At 39.7% G+C, this 16,962-nt stretch overlaps 1 protein-coding gene and 1 long non-coding RNA gene across 2 annotated transcripts in view; one reads left to right on the top strand and one right to left on the bottom strand.

The window, feature by feature from the left end:
* Positions 1–11,281, top strand: part of dcx (doublecortin) — a 29,878-nt gene extending 18,597 nt beyond the window's left edge. Inside the window, exons 4-7 of the mRNA XM_005802909.2 lie at positions 2,175–2,277; positions 5,549–5,638; positions 7,776–7,873; positions 8,114–11,281. Coding sequence (XP_005802966.1) covers positions 2,175–2,277; positions 5,549–5,638; positions 7,776–7,873; positions 8,114–8,170 — 348 coding nt within the window. The 3' untranslated portion in view covers positions 8,171–11,281. The remainder of the gene's footprint in view (positions 1–2,174; positions 2,278–5,548; positions 5,639–7,775; positions 7,874–8,113) is intronic.
* Positions 11,282–14,392: 3,111 nt separating this feature from the next.
* Positions 14,393–16,932, bottom strand: LOC111610124. The gene is made up of 3 exons (XR_002753500.1): positions 16,877–16,932; positions 16,190–16,776; positions 14,393–15,887 (listed from the first exon to the last, which is right to left on the bottom strand). It is a non-coding gene; the product is annotated as an uncharacterized LOC111610124 (long non-coding RNA).
* Between the last annotated feature and the right edge of the window lie 30 nt (positions 16,933–16,962).

Genomic DNA, 16,962 nt, shown 5'->3' with positions numbered 1-16,962 from the left:
CAGCGTGGATCTGTATCCGGGGAGTTTTGTGAGGGTGTGGAGTTTTTGTACAGCTGTTAAATGCCACGCCAACAAGTCACCACCGCCACCACACACTTTTAGCTCGTCTAGCAGGACTGAGATTCAAGATGGCAGCTGGTGGGGTGGAGTGCTCTCAAATTATCTGTAGCTCATAGTTTAGATCCGCGTCACAAAGGGAAACCGCGACGCATCTCAATTGGGCCTGGCATCCACTCAAACATGTAGCCGTTTCTCTCCAAGTGTCCAGCAGAGTGATTCAGTTACATTATCGCTGCTCTATATGTCTTTATCTCATAAGTCAGTATTTCAACAGGTATTGAATATCGACAGAGATGCTCCACTAAGAATAAAGCAGCTTCCTGATCGAACGGCTCTAACATGCATGTCAGGCTGCATAATGGAGAGTGGAGGAGAAGGTGTGGCCCACAGACATCTGTCCACTAAGGAGGCCATATTGTTTCAGCAGCTGCTGATTGAATAGACGCAGGGGAAGGAAGCAGAGGCATTTAAACATTATAGAAAAGGTGTAGCCTTATCAGCTTTGTTTGCTTTTTTTGTGTGTGTGTGTTTTGTGTGTGTTCATGTTTTGTTACATGTACCGAGTGTGGCTAACGGCATGTTATCTAGCTGAGTGAAATACAACGCAGACTTGCTGAGAACTGAAGCTTTTGCTCGCAGGTTTTTTACTTGAATATTTTCACATGGATGGACACTTTTTGTGTTTTTACAATTTAAATTTATTGCAACATAATTGAACCCCACAATAGTAAAATATATATTTTTCATAAAAACAAGATTTGTGATTAAATGTTCTGAGATAAATGTAAACAACTGTTTGGGATCAATTGTTTCAAATTTTATGACTGCTAATTTATTGTACATGCTAATGATGGACATATACTGCTGTTAAGGTTCTACTGATCAGGTTTTCAGCATCATCCAAGGAATAAGACAAGTTCTCAATCTCTGTTATCATCAGCAATCATCTCAAAATGTCAATTCCAATTCATTTTAACGGAGGAATGGCTCAAATTGCATGTTTTGACCAAACATAATTTGGCTTTATGAAGTTAATTGTTTTCTGTCAAAATCTTTTCCAAACTTTATTTCCAGAAAGGAATTTTTCCAAGTGTTTTATAACGCCCCTTCCCCCCCCCCTCATGGTAAAGTTTCACAGTTCACATTTATGAACCTCGAGTTTAGCAAAATATCCTGTTTGAAAATGCTTGCAAATTTAAGTATGATCCTGTATATTTAACTTTTAACAGTGAACACACACTGTCAACAGTTGCTGAAGGAATGTCTTTAACTCTATTAAACAATTATACAGTAAATATGAATATTTGATTTGACTCGAAGCAGTTCTCAGCGTCTGGAGCTCATTTAGTCAGATGGATACAGTCATCTGCTGTACTTTGTGATTATTACTAATTGTGTCAAAAGGCAGTATGGATGTTGACTTAAAATATATCCAATAAAAAGTCAGATTTTTGGGATTATTATTATGGTATTGTGAGAAATTAATATGTATTGTGGTGTACCTTTAGGTTTGTCATTGTGTTAATTTTTGTTTTTTTTGACAGTTTCCAAGATGCCCATCTAATGTCTTTTCATCTTGTTCCTAAAATCAAGCAGCTTGAGCTATCCAAAGCCTTTACAAGCCACGTTTCTATCAGCAATTTTTTTTACGTGAATTTTGTAGTGTTGCAAAAAAAAAAAAAAAAGTGAAAGGTTGACGGAAATGGCAAAATTCGAAATAACCTACAAAAAAGGCAAAAAAAGAGAAGGTTTTTAACACTCAGTACGTTTTGGCTTTTCTGAAGGAGTTAATGCAGTAAAGGGGAGATGGAAACACATTTGTAGGGAACGCTTTCATCCATTGACGGTTCTGTTCTAGAGGCCCAAAACTTGGACAAATTTATAAGTCTAAACCTTTCAACCCAGAGGGGATGACTCTCCATTTTTCTGAGATGTGTGATCTGTACTAGTTGCAACCTTTACATCTTGTTTATCAAAGCCATTTGTAGCATTAACATCTTATGAAATCACTCCATCTCCATCTACTTGTTTCTCACCAGTAGATGGAAATGCACCTAATTTGCATTTATTTTCTTAATTTCTTGTTTCTCAACTGTCATTTCCTCCCTTCAAAGGTTACCTGCCTTCAAGACTTCTTTGGTGATGATGATGTCTTCATTGCATGTGGACCAGAGAAATTTCGCTACGCACAGGACGACTTCTCACTGGATGAGAACGGTGAGCCTTAGTCCACCAGGGATGTATTTTATGATATAAAGTTCTTTATTGCCAAAGTTATTCGCTTGTCTGCCATCATTCATCACCTAATCCATAAAGTTTAATATGAACTCGCTCTTTGAGGCTGAAAAAATCTCCAACTCTTCTAGAAATGTTTCTCGCAAGGTTTGAGTATGCTAACGAAAATCTTTTATTATTCTTGATAACATGCCCCATAAATTATATTGTTGTTTTAAGATTTCTTAAGTAATAATAATGGTAACGGCATAATAAAGCAAGAACATATTCTCAAACATCAATAAAATTTGAATTCAAATGAACATTTAACCCTGGACCTGAAAGACATTTTAAATATCCCAAATAAATAAAGAAAACAGCAGAAATACCAAAATGAATTATGAGGTCTCTGTGAACAAAATTATCCTGCAAAAAAACGGGCTAGTTGAGACCAAAGCACCAGACTTTTGTGGTCCAGTTTTTGGTAGATAGAGAAAACAATAAATCATGCAAATGGAAATGGAGTTTTTAAATTTTTGATGCAAATAATTGATCGCTTATTGTAACAGGCCTAAACGTATCACATCACCAGGCATGAATTTGATGAACTCCTATTAACAAACCATTTTCTGCCCGTCTACGGCTTGGATGTATTATCTGAAAATCTGAATTCAATCATTTCGGTGATTGATTGAATACTTTTGGCAGTATAGTCCAGGCTCAGAGAGTTGCATGAATCTTTTTCTCTCCCAGTGGAAATAAATTTGGCGTTGGTATGAACTAAACGACAATCGTTGCAGTAAATTGAGTTGGGGAAGATGTCAAACGTGCTCAGAAGTATATTGGTCAGCTCAGTGGGGTTTATAAGCTGATGCTAATATTCAAAGCTAAATGAGCGAAAAATGAGGGATACTGACAAAGAGGCAGTGAAAGATGGAGCTGAAGCAGAGCTTTATCAGCAGCAAGCAGCTCGGAGGGAAGCGGGCAGAAGTCAGAGAGCCATTAATCTGTCCAGTGACGGGTTTAGGCCAGCTGATCTGTTGGTGCTGATACTGCTGTGAAGTCGAGGAGAGGAAAAGGTAAAGCCAATCGTCTTGCTGAGTGTGTGTCCTCCCTGCAGACCTGAAAGACCTATTTTTAAAGTCCCTGTTCTACATAAACTCCTCTCCTGGAAACGGTGCGGTCTCTTCATCCGAACACAGCAGTGCTGCAGAGCCGACTTCTCATTACGTTTTCCTCCATTCCTTCTCTTTGCCATGGAGAATCCAGTAATGATCTGTGTCCTTAATGTTCTACAAACTCCCCCGTGGACCCGAGCTAAATTGTTTCGTTTAGTCTCTAACCTTAGGCCAATGCTGCAGAAAATGAATGAGGGTCTGGAGCGTGCCGACATCACCGAGTCGGCCTCAGAGGAGCCGAGCGGGCGGGGGGGGGGGTTTGCCTGCTGTGTATCATCTGGACATTAAGTCTGCAGACAACATAAATCTTCCACACGAAGACAAATGAAAATGCTTACATTCTCTGTATTAAAGGAGTCTGGGTTTTTGTCTGAGGAAAACCTGGAATGATAGAGGTTTGATTTTTTATTTATTTATTTATTTTTTGTTTTCTGACTTTGTAATGTCAAAAATAAACCCACACTTCACATTTAGTGGGGTAGAGCAGAAAGTATTTGCACCCCATTCACTTTTTCATTTTTGTACATCACAAACTAATTGAATGTAGATTCTTACAAAAAGAAAATCCATGCATTGCTGAAGCTCAAATGAAAACATGTTTGCATTTTTTTGTTGTTGATAAATCAAAAATGCAACAATAATTGGCAGATATATGTCCACTTTTTTGGTCAGAATTAAGATGATCATCCTTTAGCTGTTTTTATATCTTGATCAGAGTTTACCTGTGCAACATTCAGTTGATTGCATGTAATTTAGAATGAAACAAAATATTCTGTATTGGCGCAGAAACCAGTGAAATTAAGTGAATTGTCTCTAGTCTGCACAAATATTGAAGGATACAAAACAAATATGTCAGAATTAAATGTTCCAAAATGCACTGCAGTCTCCAATATTGGGGAAGGGAGGAAGTTTAACGTCCGGAAACCTGACAACAACCTGAGTAAAAGACCTTAAATGTTCTGAGCTCAAAAAACAAAAATTCTCTGCTTTGAAAAAGATCACGCAGTTTTCTTCACTATTTATACACAACACATTCCAAACATACAAACGTATTGTGTAAAAAAAACATTAAAATGCAAATATAATTTCAAATTTAATTTGCTTCAAATCTAACCTTCATGATCAGTGATCAGGTTATCTGCACCTTAGTCTTTGTTCAAAAGCTGCTTTTAACAGAAATGTTTAGAACCATCAGTTTTTGCACATTTCAGATTTCCATGGAGTTTTTCGGTGAGTTGTTGAGCAGAAACTGAATCCTACCTCCACTTGTTCAGTTCTGAGAGGTCAAGGTTCAAACTTAATCAACTCAAATATATTTTGGTACAAGACCGTTTATTGGACCAATATCAGAAAGTTAAATTCAAAATAGTTTTCAAACAAACCTTTCATAATGTAGTGAACAATAAAACCAAAATATAACTTTGTGACCTTAACACCATCACTACTGGTGAAGCACAGTGGTGGCAGTGCCATGCTGTGGGGATGTTTTTCTACGACGAGATTTTACATCTATTTGAGTAATTTTGTAACACCAAGTGTAAAAAGTGAGGCGGTGTGAATAATTTCTGGTGGAACTGTTTATGCAGCTGCAGCATTCACAGAACCAGGAATGTGATCCGACTCTGGGCTATTTTGGGAGACAGACTGCCAGACTGAAGTACTGTCAAAGGAGCGCTGGTGACACACTTGCCAGACAATAGCGCACCAGTTTCTACGTCTGTATCCAGCAGCGTGTGAAGGTGAAGAGAAAGAAGACGGATGTGGTGCGATCCCAGGAGATGGAGGGAGGGCAGAAAGTATAATTGGCATCAAAGGAGGGAAGGAGCGCAGAAGAGGGGGAGGGAAAGAGAAGAGAGAGACTGACAGTATAAACAGAATGGAAGATGCTCTGAGGGAGGAGCAGTGATGTCTGCAGCCTGTCTGCTCTGATTATTACACTGACCCAGAATACCAAAATGTAAAAAAAATAATAATCTTGGAATGTTTTCTGTTTTTACATATCTGAGGGATGACGCTACAATCCGACACCCGGATCAATCTTCAAGCATTCGGTTTGGATTAAACGGTTTTAATTTTCCTCTTCATCTGTCCCACAGAATGCCGGCTGATGAAGGGAGCCAAGGCCCAGCACGGTTCGGTAAAGAGTCCCGGTCCGATCAAGCGCTGCAAATCTCCTGCTGACTCCAGTGAGTAATCGCCACGCGACGACGACGGCGCCTTTTCTGACCGCGCCCCGTAATGAGCGCAATCGAAGATCGGCAGAAAAACAATAAGGCAGCCTGCGGTGTTGTAAATGAACTAACATAACAACATGCGACAGCAGAGGGATTTAACTGACCTTTGACCTTATTCCAAGAGTCTTGGTGAGCATATCAGATCAATAATGCATGAGGAAAAGGTGGCTTGCATCCAATGAGCAAATATCTGAGTTGACTGGGTTTTAATTCATTTGTTGTGCTTGAAGATAAGTCTTCCTTTATCTGCAGGAAGGGAATCAGGCTTGACTGATGGATTAAACTACAGGATAAAAAAAATTTGATTCTTTATCTTAGATCGCAGGACTGGATTTAAAAAAAGAAGCCCAGTTTAAATCTAGCCTTTGCTTATAAGTAACAATCTAGGATTTAGCATAATTGTGTTTAACATGCTCCTATTGAATAAGAGGGAAACAAGCATGAATAAATCAAGAAAAGTAAACAAAGACAACATGAACAGCTGTTTGTTAGACAGACAGGTTAATATTTTATAGTGTCCACTGAAACCCTGGGTGACTAGCTTATTAATTGTTTATAAGCATTTATTGTGGAAAAGGTTCTTGATAAAACAGGATTGTGCATCTGTCTGAAGACATCAACATCTCTGTTGGGTTAAGTAAATTAAAAGTATAGCAGTGGTCAGAATTGAACGTACGCTTCATATTTATGTTGGAACAGTGATTAAAAATGTACCTTATTTATATATACATTTTTTCCCAACTAACAATTTGGCACAGATTTTTTTTTTGGGGGGGGAATGCCTTTAAGAAAGTTGGAATATTTTTGCTAAATGATCAGAAACTATCTTGAAAACTGGAGGAGCTCATTTTAATTGTTTTTGTTCGTTTGTTTTTGGCTCAGACATGGATGGACTCCTTTAACCATTCTTAAACCAGTTTGATGTTTAGCTTTACAGTCCTGTTGGAAGACCAATCCCGGTCATAGAGCCAACAACATTTGGTTCAAAGTTACGGATTTGAAGGTTGTCGTCCTTTATCATCCCACCCGTTTTATGGAATATATTGACAGCAAAATCAAAACCTCAATGTTTGACCACTCCAAAGATTCTCCTCGTCCTTCTCTGTTTTTAATGACTGTAAAACCTTCACACATGTATAATTCGTGTAGGTTTGGACATCTTAAAATCTCAGCTGATTATGAAGGTGGATCAGCTTTAGCCTTAATGATTCCTTGGTTGTTCTTGAACCGCTTCCTGCCTTCTGAGGGTAAAAATTTAGATCAGAAACAACAGAAAAACGATCCCAAACACACATCAAACTGGTTTTGTAACGCATTGTAAGTCTAACATTAGTGATTTGTCATATAATTTCTGACCTCAGCGAATTAAAATGATTGCGCATTTAGAAATGTATGGCTGTGAAATCTCTCTACTTAAAAGTTCTGTGAGCCTTACAAATATTAAAATGTAAAGTCAAACTTTATTTGCCTTTTGTGGAGAAAACATTACTGTGTCTCCTCTGCAGGCGACTGTCTGGTCTCTCTCTCTCTCTCTCTGCTTTTTGTCTCGTCGCTGTGGGAGAGCTGCCCATCTCTCGCAAACTAATTTTTAGGTTTTACAAGGTAGTGGGGCTTTTGGAGCGAGTTTAACTTTTTACTTACTTACTCTCCATGTAGCCGAGCATTTAAATGAAGCCAACAGGGGCGAGAAAAGAGGAGCTTTATGCACTGCTTTTCAACTCCGTGGCTCAGACTCAAGCTGGCCATCTGCTTTGGTCTTTTCATCTCTTTATAGACAAAACTCTTTTAAGGCACTTACAACACACAGCTACATCACCTCACACCACTCTCGGATCTAAACAGAGGTTCCTAGCAACGATTCAGGACACAGACTGCGAGAATAAAATGTCTCCAAACTAAAGCGGAGGACTCATCAGGCTCCCGGCGGGCCTTTAGATGAGAGCCAGGGGAGCCTATCGTTCAGCGCTGACTTTCACGGAGAGCAAGAAAAGAAGCGGTTTGGGTTGGTCTTGCACGCTATCTAATCCACACTACTCTCTTCTTTCCCCTCCCTGTCTTTTCTTTCTGTCTGCTCCGTCGGATCCCTCAGCCAACGGGACCGGCTCCAGCAGCCAAATCTCCACCCCGATATCCAAGCATTCCCCCACCTCCACCCCCACCAGTCCGGGCCTGAACAACAAGCAGAAGGTAACAAAACCTTTCCAGTATTCACATTTTATTCAGGGTTCATATGAAGGACCAACACAAAGTAGTGCATTTATGTGAAGAGGTAGAGAAATTGCACATTTTTAATGATGAAATGACATTTAAGTTTGTGATTTCTGACAAGATGTGAGACTTTTTCCTTTTTAAAGAAGCTCCATCTTTTTATTTACCGACGTCTCGTCGCCGAGCTCACAGGTTTACCACGCTGCGCTCTGCTTCCAGGATCTCTACCTGCCCCTATCTATGGAAGATGAGGACTCTCTGGGCGAATCGATGTAACTTCCTTCCTGCAGCCAGCCTTCGTTTTGGCCTGAAACACAGAAGTTTTATACGTCTGCTGCTTTCCACCTTCACTCACAGTGCCACCAGTCGAAGAGAACCGCTCTTTGTCTCTCTCTTTCTCTCTCTTTAGGGCCTTTGACACCATTTGCTGCTTGAGAATAACAAACGGTTGTTAAACTCAGTCTCGTCAGCTCACTAATGTTCAGACACGATAACCACTCGTTCGCCGTTTATGGATTTTCATCAAAATAAGTTATTTTAAACATGTCGCCCAGGGGGTATAATTTCCACTCAAGCAGCAAATGGGGGAATTCTCAGCCACACGTTGAACAACTTTTTTATTTTTAATCCACTTTACATTTTTGTGACTGTCCTCCTGTCCAACCGTTGAAGGTGTGAATGTTACTGGTTCCTTGTCTGAGGAGACGGGTCTGTTAATGAGGGTCTTTCTAAACCTGCTGTAAATACCGTGTACAGCCATCTGTCCACCATAACCTCTCTGCTCAGTGTCTGTTGCTGTGCTTCCATTTTGTCACCACGACGTTCAACCTTCACTCCACATGTCACGGGGTCAAAGTAGGCGAAAGAAATCAAGTGGTGATGGTTTGGGTTGTTGGGATGCAGCCGCTAGTTTAAAGGGATTAAACCAGCGGCTACCAGTTTAATTGTGTAATGTTGAGTCTGAATATTTGATTTTCAGAAATGCTTTAAAGTAAATAAAGTATAATTTCAGAAAACCGTAAGCACTGAGGCTTCATACAGTGTGCACTACAAATTATTGGCATTAATTTTACCCAGTCAGACCGAACGGGAAGATGTAAAGGCATCGTCTCCTACATCTCTTAATGTTCATGTTTCATCTACTTTGACCTTTAGACAGTAGGCTAGAAGAGGTTCGTACCCTCCGTGTTTTTTCACAAGATGCAGTGCATGATATTGTATGAAACTTTTAAGTTACAAAGCTGATTTCTTTGTATTTTTGAAGGACCTAATGGTACATAAAAACAACCAAAGCAAAATCAAGTAGGCCCACAATACAGCTTTTATACCCTGAGCTGATTAATTCCCCTTTAATCCACTTTATCACCTTGTTTTTGCTTCGACTGCAACTTGTGGTGATCGTTAACAATAAATGGTGTCCGGCAAAAATATCAACAACACTTAGACTTTTCCACTTTTTGTCATGTTGCAGCCACAAACTTGAATAATACGTCTTTTGGAACCAATGACAGGTTTTAGGCACTCCATTAAGTCTGTCCATCCCCACACCCTGACGCTGCCACTACCATGTTTGATGGTGGTAACAGATTAAATTACTCACGGTTTACTAATTGGATCACTCTTGGGAGCAACCGGTTGAACTGTTTTAGTAGCATCACTGTTTTATGTTATTTTAATTTGTAAAAAATGTTAAATGTCAGTTTGAAACTTGCGGTTTATAGTTTCTTAACAGTTTTTTGCTTCACAAATATGCGCTGCCACTTTGTCTTGGCCCAACAGAAACAAAGGTTCAGTTTTGTGGTTGCTGCGTGTCAGAATGCGGGAAGGTTTAAGCATCAGAACCGCTTTTGACCGGCACCAAAACCGGTGGGGTGGAGGGGAAAATCTCAAAGCCAAAGTGTTGTTTTGACCAAGAATAAACAAAACGGGAGGAAGTGTGAAGTTTTGATAGCAGTGAAATACTCTGGAGCGAGCACACATGGAGCTGATGCATGTCGCATTGAAATAACAAAATCATCTTCATCCAAGGCAGGTAGTTGCATTACGGCGCTAAAGCAGTAGTGGGATTTCTCTTTTTGCATGGCTCAGCATAGTTCAGGGATCATGGGGAGGGTGATGAAAATATGTTTGTCTAAATTTCATGTGTGGGTTTAAAAGTTTTATAAAGCTTATTAATTTATATTAAAGGTACCTGTGTAGGATTCATCGTTTCCTTAGTTTAAACTTGCTCTGAACAAGTTTTCCCCCATGCTTCTGTGTGCAATTTTATATTTCCATTTCTGTCGTTGCGACTTCTTACGGCGCGCCCACTAAAAGGTGGAGATGTGAGTTTTACTTGGCAGGGAATCGAGCCTGAGACGTCACTGAATCCAATGACTGAAGCACAAAAGCAGGGAGCAACTAATTCATTTACGACGACAGATTTTTACCGGCCAGCCTCTCAAAACGCTTAACCACCGATTCTCAATAGTCATAAAATGCTGCACATGTAGCATCTTTTCGATTAAGTACTATGCATTTGGATTCAACAGTTGCTGACGTTATTCTCTTTGGTAGAAATTGCCTTTTTATTAAAATAAGAAGTGTGATTAGAAAGGAGCCTAAAGTGAGCTTTTTTTTATTTTTAATTTTTATTTTTTTCCCCATTGTGATGAATCGTCTGTCTGGAAGTCCTGTCTTTAGATGTGACGCTGCGTCCGCCTGCTTGATGATCTTTGGTCAATGTTTTTCTCGTCAGCCTCAACAAGCCATTACAATCTGGTGCTGTGAACTCCACCTTTCTCCAGCAGGGAGCGCTGTTACGCCAGCACAACAACTAAAATCAGCAGCAGGGAACGCGTCCCTTTGACTCCTATTTTATACCAATAAAAGGAAGAAAAAAAAAAGAATAAAAATAATTTACTGTTGCTTCTGTTAAACCTCACACGCTACTGTTCTAGTTTCCTTACAACTTTTTACATCTCAACATATTTAAGCGGAAAATGTTTGTCTTGAATGAAGCGGCTGCCACCATTGAAGATGACTGGTGTGATTTATCACCATCAGTGGTGCCTTTTTTTTTCTAGATGTCTTTTGATAACAACAATAAATGGAACGTAAAAAGGCTTGTTCTTTAGCAGATATTTGTAATATTTCTTTTTTTAAATGTCTTAAACGAAGAGGCCTCCTATCACACTTTGTTTTGTAGAGATTCAGGACACTTTGCCATGGTGTAAATACACTTCCTTCCTCTTCTTTCATAATGTATGCCTTTTGGATCAAATTACTTTCTTTCTCTAAAATTGACACTGTTTTTAGTGGTATTTTGCAATGTTACTGTGGCTTGTTTCAGTGCTTCATTCAATGTATTAACTGGTATCCTTTTGCAAATAAAACATTGGTATTTCAGTTCGTGTTTTCTGTTGTTTACCCTGTAAACATCTCTTAATTCCATTTTATTAATTAAAATGCTTCAAGGGAATCTGAAGTGGGCAATGAATGGATGATTACACTCAGTCTTGGTGTCTAATTGTGTAAGTGTTGAGTCTGAATATTTGATTTTAAAGTAAATGCTGGTAAGAAATGGGGCTCAAATGTTAAGTACTGCATCTAAAAGGAAAAAATATTTAAAGGTTTCCTTTTAAAATTGTTTAGTGGTTAAATGTGATGGGGAAAAATATTGGAATCTAAAATGCAAACATTTAAAAACAAAATAATATATGCTAGTGGTCAAATCATGGTGCAAAGGTTTTATATGGGTAACTAAAGTTTTTTTTTCCTCCTCACAAACTTTCAGTGTCTCTCTATTACATGTCTAGCTTTAAATATGAAGCTTCATCATTTTGTCAGATGTTGCAGCAGTGTGAGTCGCCCCCTGCTGGCTCTTTCATAAAAGTCCGGTTTAGGCGCAACAGCTTGAAAAGATTGAGCAGTCTGTCCTATGACAACATGATCTGAATGTTTTGTTGTGTTCAGTTTAAAGCACTGCGTTACAAAATTCGCTTCCAAAGCTTATCAATAAAAAATTAAAAGATACAAATTTGCAGAAGACCTGGGGAGGCCAATTGAAAGCAAAGCGTTGGCTTGGTCGCTCTGTATTTAGCTCCATTGTGTTAATGAAGATGACAAACAGCACCAAATACATTTTTTTCTTCACCGTGTGACTTTATTTAATGTTTTTTCATTCATGTAATCTGAGTTTAACCTGTCCGTCCTGGCAGAATTCAGCCATTTATGCTCCATTAGCCCCCTCTTGTGGCCAACTGCTGAAGTGGCATCTATTCAGGAGAGGGTGGAGCTCACCTTCACTTGGAAAAACATATCGCGGTTGCATTGTGGACTAGTAAATTACAAATCCAGTTGTTTCAGCACTTCCACGAACTTATTGTGGCGCTCCGTGATTTGGACAATACAATGTCGTTTGTTGCCAACAACGCCACCCGGGGTTTTCACCAGTGTTGTATAAAGTACTGAAATCTCAGAGTCAAGTAAAAGTACAAGTACCTCTCCAAAATATGACTTTGGTAAAAGTCGAAGTCACTGACTGAAATGTTACTTGAGTAAAAGTCTTAAAGTATCTGAAACTTCTTGTACTTAAGTATGGAAAGTACTGTAAAAATGGATGTACTCAAGTAATGTAATGAAAAGTACAAGTAAAAAGTAAAACAAAGCAAATGCAGGTTGAATGACATTTTTTATATTTTGGTAAACTTGTCAAATACACTTAAAATAATGTACCCAACCATGTGCAGGCAAAATTAAACCTGCTAATAGATATACCTGCAGGCATCATTTAGTTAAGAAAATTAGGTGCTTTACCTATAGCACAAGGTTAACTTAACCTGCTTTACAACTGAACCAGCTTCTTAGTAAACCCTCCAGGACAGAAAATACAAAGTTTTTGTAAGCCTTAAGTTTTCCCTTCAAGTAAGGTCAGTCTGAAAATGAGAAAAATAAATAGTACAGAAAATGGGGCCAACATGAAGAGAAAGAGCTGTTACGATTACTTTACTTCACAAATCAGTGAATCAGTCAATAGGTGGTGCACACAACTGGTCATTATGCAAAAAAAAAAAAAAACCCAGAAAACTTTGGAGCGGTGGGGGGGGGGGAGATGCTGCCCACTGACGCGGCTCAGGGATTACGTGACACGCAGCGCCGTGCGCAGTGCCCTACAATGCACTGTAAGCTATGTAATGTGTTTTGAGGCAACTGACCAAAATCCCGGACAATTTTTAAATTCCCCCCGGACATCTTTTTAGGTCTGAAAAGTAGGACATGTCCGGGGAAAAGAGGACGTCTGGTCACCCTATCACCAGCTGGTGGTTCCCCTGGAGCCGTGTCCGACGTAGTGGCAGTCGTTGTGGTCTCCGTCTCCTCCTCCATGTGGCTGTTGCTGATTGCGAGACTTGCTTTGTGTTTAATGGGAGAAGCGAAACAGGTGTATGCTATTGGTGGTGATGAACAAGCCCAGGCTAGCAGGCTACCGACTTTGTTCGGTAGCCTGCTTGCTACTTGCTAATCAGTAGGTGGGATCAAAACACTTGCGTTTCTCTCTCTCGCTTTTTTGTAACGAGTAACTAAACCACACATTGAAAATGTATCGGAGTAAAAGTACGCAATTAAGTTCGGAAATATAGTGAAGTAAAAGTCATCAAAAATTTTCATACTCCAGGAAAGTATGAAGTACTCCAAAATATACTTAAGTAAAGTAGTGAAGTATTTTTACTTCGTTACTATACAACACTGGTTTTCACCCAGGAATTATTAAAGGGACACAGGTCCGGTTTTGCAAAAAAGCGAGACAGGCCTCAAGACAATAATAATTTATTATGACAGAGTAAAAAAATACCTGTATCTGAACAAAAGGAAAATTCACAAAACAAATCCGAATAGGCTTACCGGTGGATACAGCCAGGTCCTGGATGGTAGGCTCCAAAGCAAAGAAATCAAAACAAACACCCGTGAAGTCACTCACTCCTTGTAATTCCCTCCACCTATTGGTATTGATCACTACAGTCACACCAAAAAGGGACGCCGCATCCAGGGCCCGAGCGCACCACCGGTAGTCTAGAAAATAAAAATAAGAAAAGACAATTTGTTGAAACTACAGGCAAGAAAAGAAATAAAAATGTCAAGATAAACCCATAAAATCCCTATGCTCGACGGCACAGCAAAATGAGCAACCCAGTCCAATCCAATCCGAAATGAATGCGATCAGCCGCTCCTTGTTTCGATTTCGGAAGAGGGGGTGGGGGGCGTGTCCCAGGCAGCGGGTCTCCCTCTCGCAACCGCTAAGTAAGCAGTGACTTGGTGCAGGCAAAGCAGCAGCGTTGTGTGACAGTCGAGATTCCAATTAGTAAGCTCTCCACACTTGCACCCAAATGGGAACGCTCAAATGTTGGCACTGTTTTTGCAGGAACCACCTCACCCACAATCAATGTGGAGGTAAATACGCCCGTCCGTTCCTGTACTCAGCGCACAGACAGCTCAACACAGAAGCGTGGTGTGTCAACAGCAAACAACGTCAGACTGGAGCTCACCTCTTATACTGAGCGCCCTCTGGCGCTATTGGCCCGCTTGCAATCACCCTGCCAGCAGGTGCAGCCTCCACCTCTTCCTGCCACATTATTAAATATATAAAATGATAATTATTTTTGGGAGCAGCACCAATGAAAAGTGGGAGTCAGATCTAGTGACACAAAATCTGCCAATTTTGACAAAAATGTGGAAGAAGGGCTGAGGAGTTTGGCAAGATGGTGTCTATTTGCTTATCAGTTTCTGAACCATTTATAACATTGACGAAGTCAGACTAGTTCGTAAAAGAAATTAACAGGATTTAATTTTATGATAAATTAATTTTTGCAGAGTCCAGCAGTATTTGATTTGTGATATCAAAAAATACAAAAGAGAGAAAGGAGCATAAACTGCAACATCGAAACGCTATAAAAATATAAGTTAACCTCTTCAAGAAATATGTGGTTAACAAAAGTCAGATAGATGTAAAAATACATTTGTAATTTAAAAAGCTAATATTTTCTTGTGAAGTCTACCAAACGAAAAGATCATTGTTTTCGACAGATATTTATTATTATAAATTTCAAAATCCCTCTAAGGTCATAGAACCAAGCGTGGCTCCAACTACTGTTGTTAGCACTTTGGGTTAAACATCAACAAATGGGAACTTTTAATCATAACAAACATCTCAAGCTCAGTCAAGTAAAATGGAGATAATTTGCAGGCACCAATTTCAAAGTCTTGCCACAGATGTTTAGTGGTGGACTTTGACTAGACCATGCTATTTGCTTTGACGCTAACTGTTCCATTGAATGTTTGCCCCAATCTTAGATTTTTTGTGCATCTGACAGCTTTTCCTCCAAGGCGGTTCTATATTTACCTCCATATATCTTGCCACATGCAAAATCTTTGGAATTTAGGTCAGAAGTTCAGTCTTGTTCTCATCTGATCAGATTTAAAGCTTATTAACTTTTTTTTAAAATTTCTTTCTTCTGTCCTATTGAATGAGTCTCAAACCTGAGCTGTGAACCCATGCAGCTCCTCCAGTTATTCTTTTCTTTCTACTCCGAAGCAGAAAACACCAGTAAACTACGTGGTAGCTTTTGATTTCAGGGGTATGGATACTTCCTGCTCCACTGTAAGACATGTGGACCAGAGTGGGATTTCTCTGGTTGCTTCATTGTTGCTGAGTGTGGCTAGCAGCCTGTTGAGCTGGAAAACGGTTTCCTTCTTGAGAACCACCTCATTTTCCCTGAAATGCACCCTCAGAGTACACTGCCGCCTTTGTTCAGGTCATCTGGTAAATTGTTTTCTCCTGAGGGGAAATCAGCGCTTCCAGCATTCTATCACAGGAAATACAGTCGTCACATCATGCATCGCGAATGCTTTCTTCCTGTCTCAACACACGATGTCCTCTCTAAATTCTGCTCGTGGCAAAACTCTCCACTCGTATCTTCAACAGTTTATCTCCTGAATAATCCCCTCATCATCGTTGGCCCTTTAAAAAAGAAAAAGAAGAGCAGATGTGATGAGGGTGAGGGCGTCACAGAGCCTCTGTGTTCCCTAACAGAGAAGCACAGATCACTGGGCGCCTGCCAGTTTGTTTCATTCCCACAGCTCACAGCTTATTAGCTCTGTTTATTCAACGGTGCAGACCACTGGTGCAAAGAAAAATCAGAAAAACTGATTTAACAATGACAGGCCAGCACATAAAACCCCTTGGTGAGGCTGATGTTATTACCAGAGGTTTGAGTTTTGTGTGTTTTTAGACATGCTGAACAGGTTTCTGCTGGTTTTTACCTTCAAGGGACGTGGGGGTGCTTAGTTTCGGTCGCCCCTTCCTTAAATACTTTCAGAGATCCAATCAGCCGTTTTCCAAAAGTCACACACTCTCCTATGCAGCGATATAGCCGTCAGGCCAGTTTTCTGACCCTGCTTTTGGGAACTCCTCACAGCAGCAGAGTAGGAAATCTCATTTCATTCAGAGGAAGATGTGGTAGACAGCTGTTTTGTGTTGTGGCTCCTGAAGCTGAAGCGTGGACTGACTTGTAAACACCTGACCTGGAGTTTGAGGGAAGAGTGAAAGAATCTAAGTTTATCTTCACAAGAATAAGACTTTCCGGTTGGTAAGTGTTGCTTTTAAAATGTTTCTGTTCTTCATTTGTAACTTTTAAGAACATGTTACATAACTTTGGCTTAAAAAACTGATTAAAGAGCAGCGTTTGCTGTTTACTGAATCTCAGTTTGATCTTTACTTTAAGTACGTTTTACTTTCTGTTTCTCTGGTTGAAATAAACATGAACATGTCTTTAAACAAATAGTTATCCCTGATCTTCATGTTGGTTCACGTACGTCCCGGAAACACTGGGAAGTGTAGGTGGCGTCACCTGCAACAACCAGACGAAAAACAAACGTCATTTCCTGAAACTTATTTTCAATATTTTCTGCATTAATATTCCAATAAAGAGAAGAAAATTAAAATCTTACCATTAAAAAAAGTGAGAAGAAACTCTCAGTCAATACTGACTAATCACTCATTAAGCCGTCTCACCGTTCAGGTCAGAGGTAAGTGC

Source organism: Xiphophorus maculatus, chromosome 11 (assembly GCF_002775205.1).
Source record: "Xiphophorus maculatus strain JP 163 A chromosome 11, X_maculatus-5.0-male, whole genome shotgun sequence".
In the NCBI taxonomy this organism is placed as follows: domain Eukaryota; kingdom Metazoa; phylum Chordata; class Actinopteri; order Cyprinodontiformes; family Poeciliidae; genus Xiphophorus; species Xiphophorus maculatus.
Note: the sequence above shows the minus strand (reverse complement) of the source record. Positions and strands in the feature narration are given on the sequence as shown.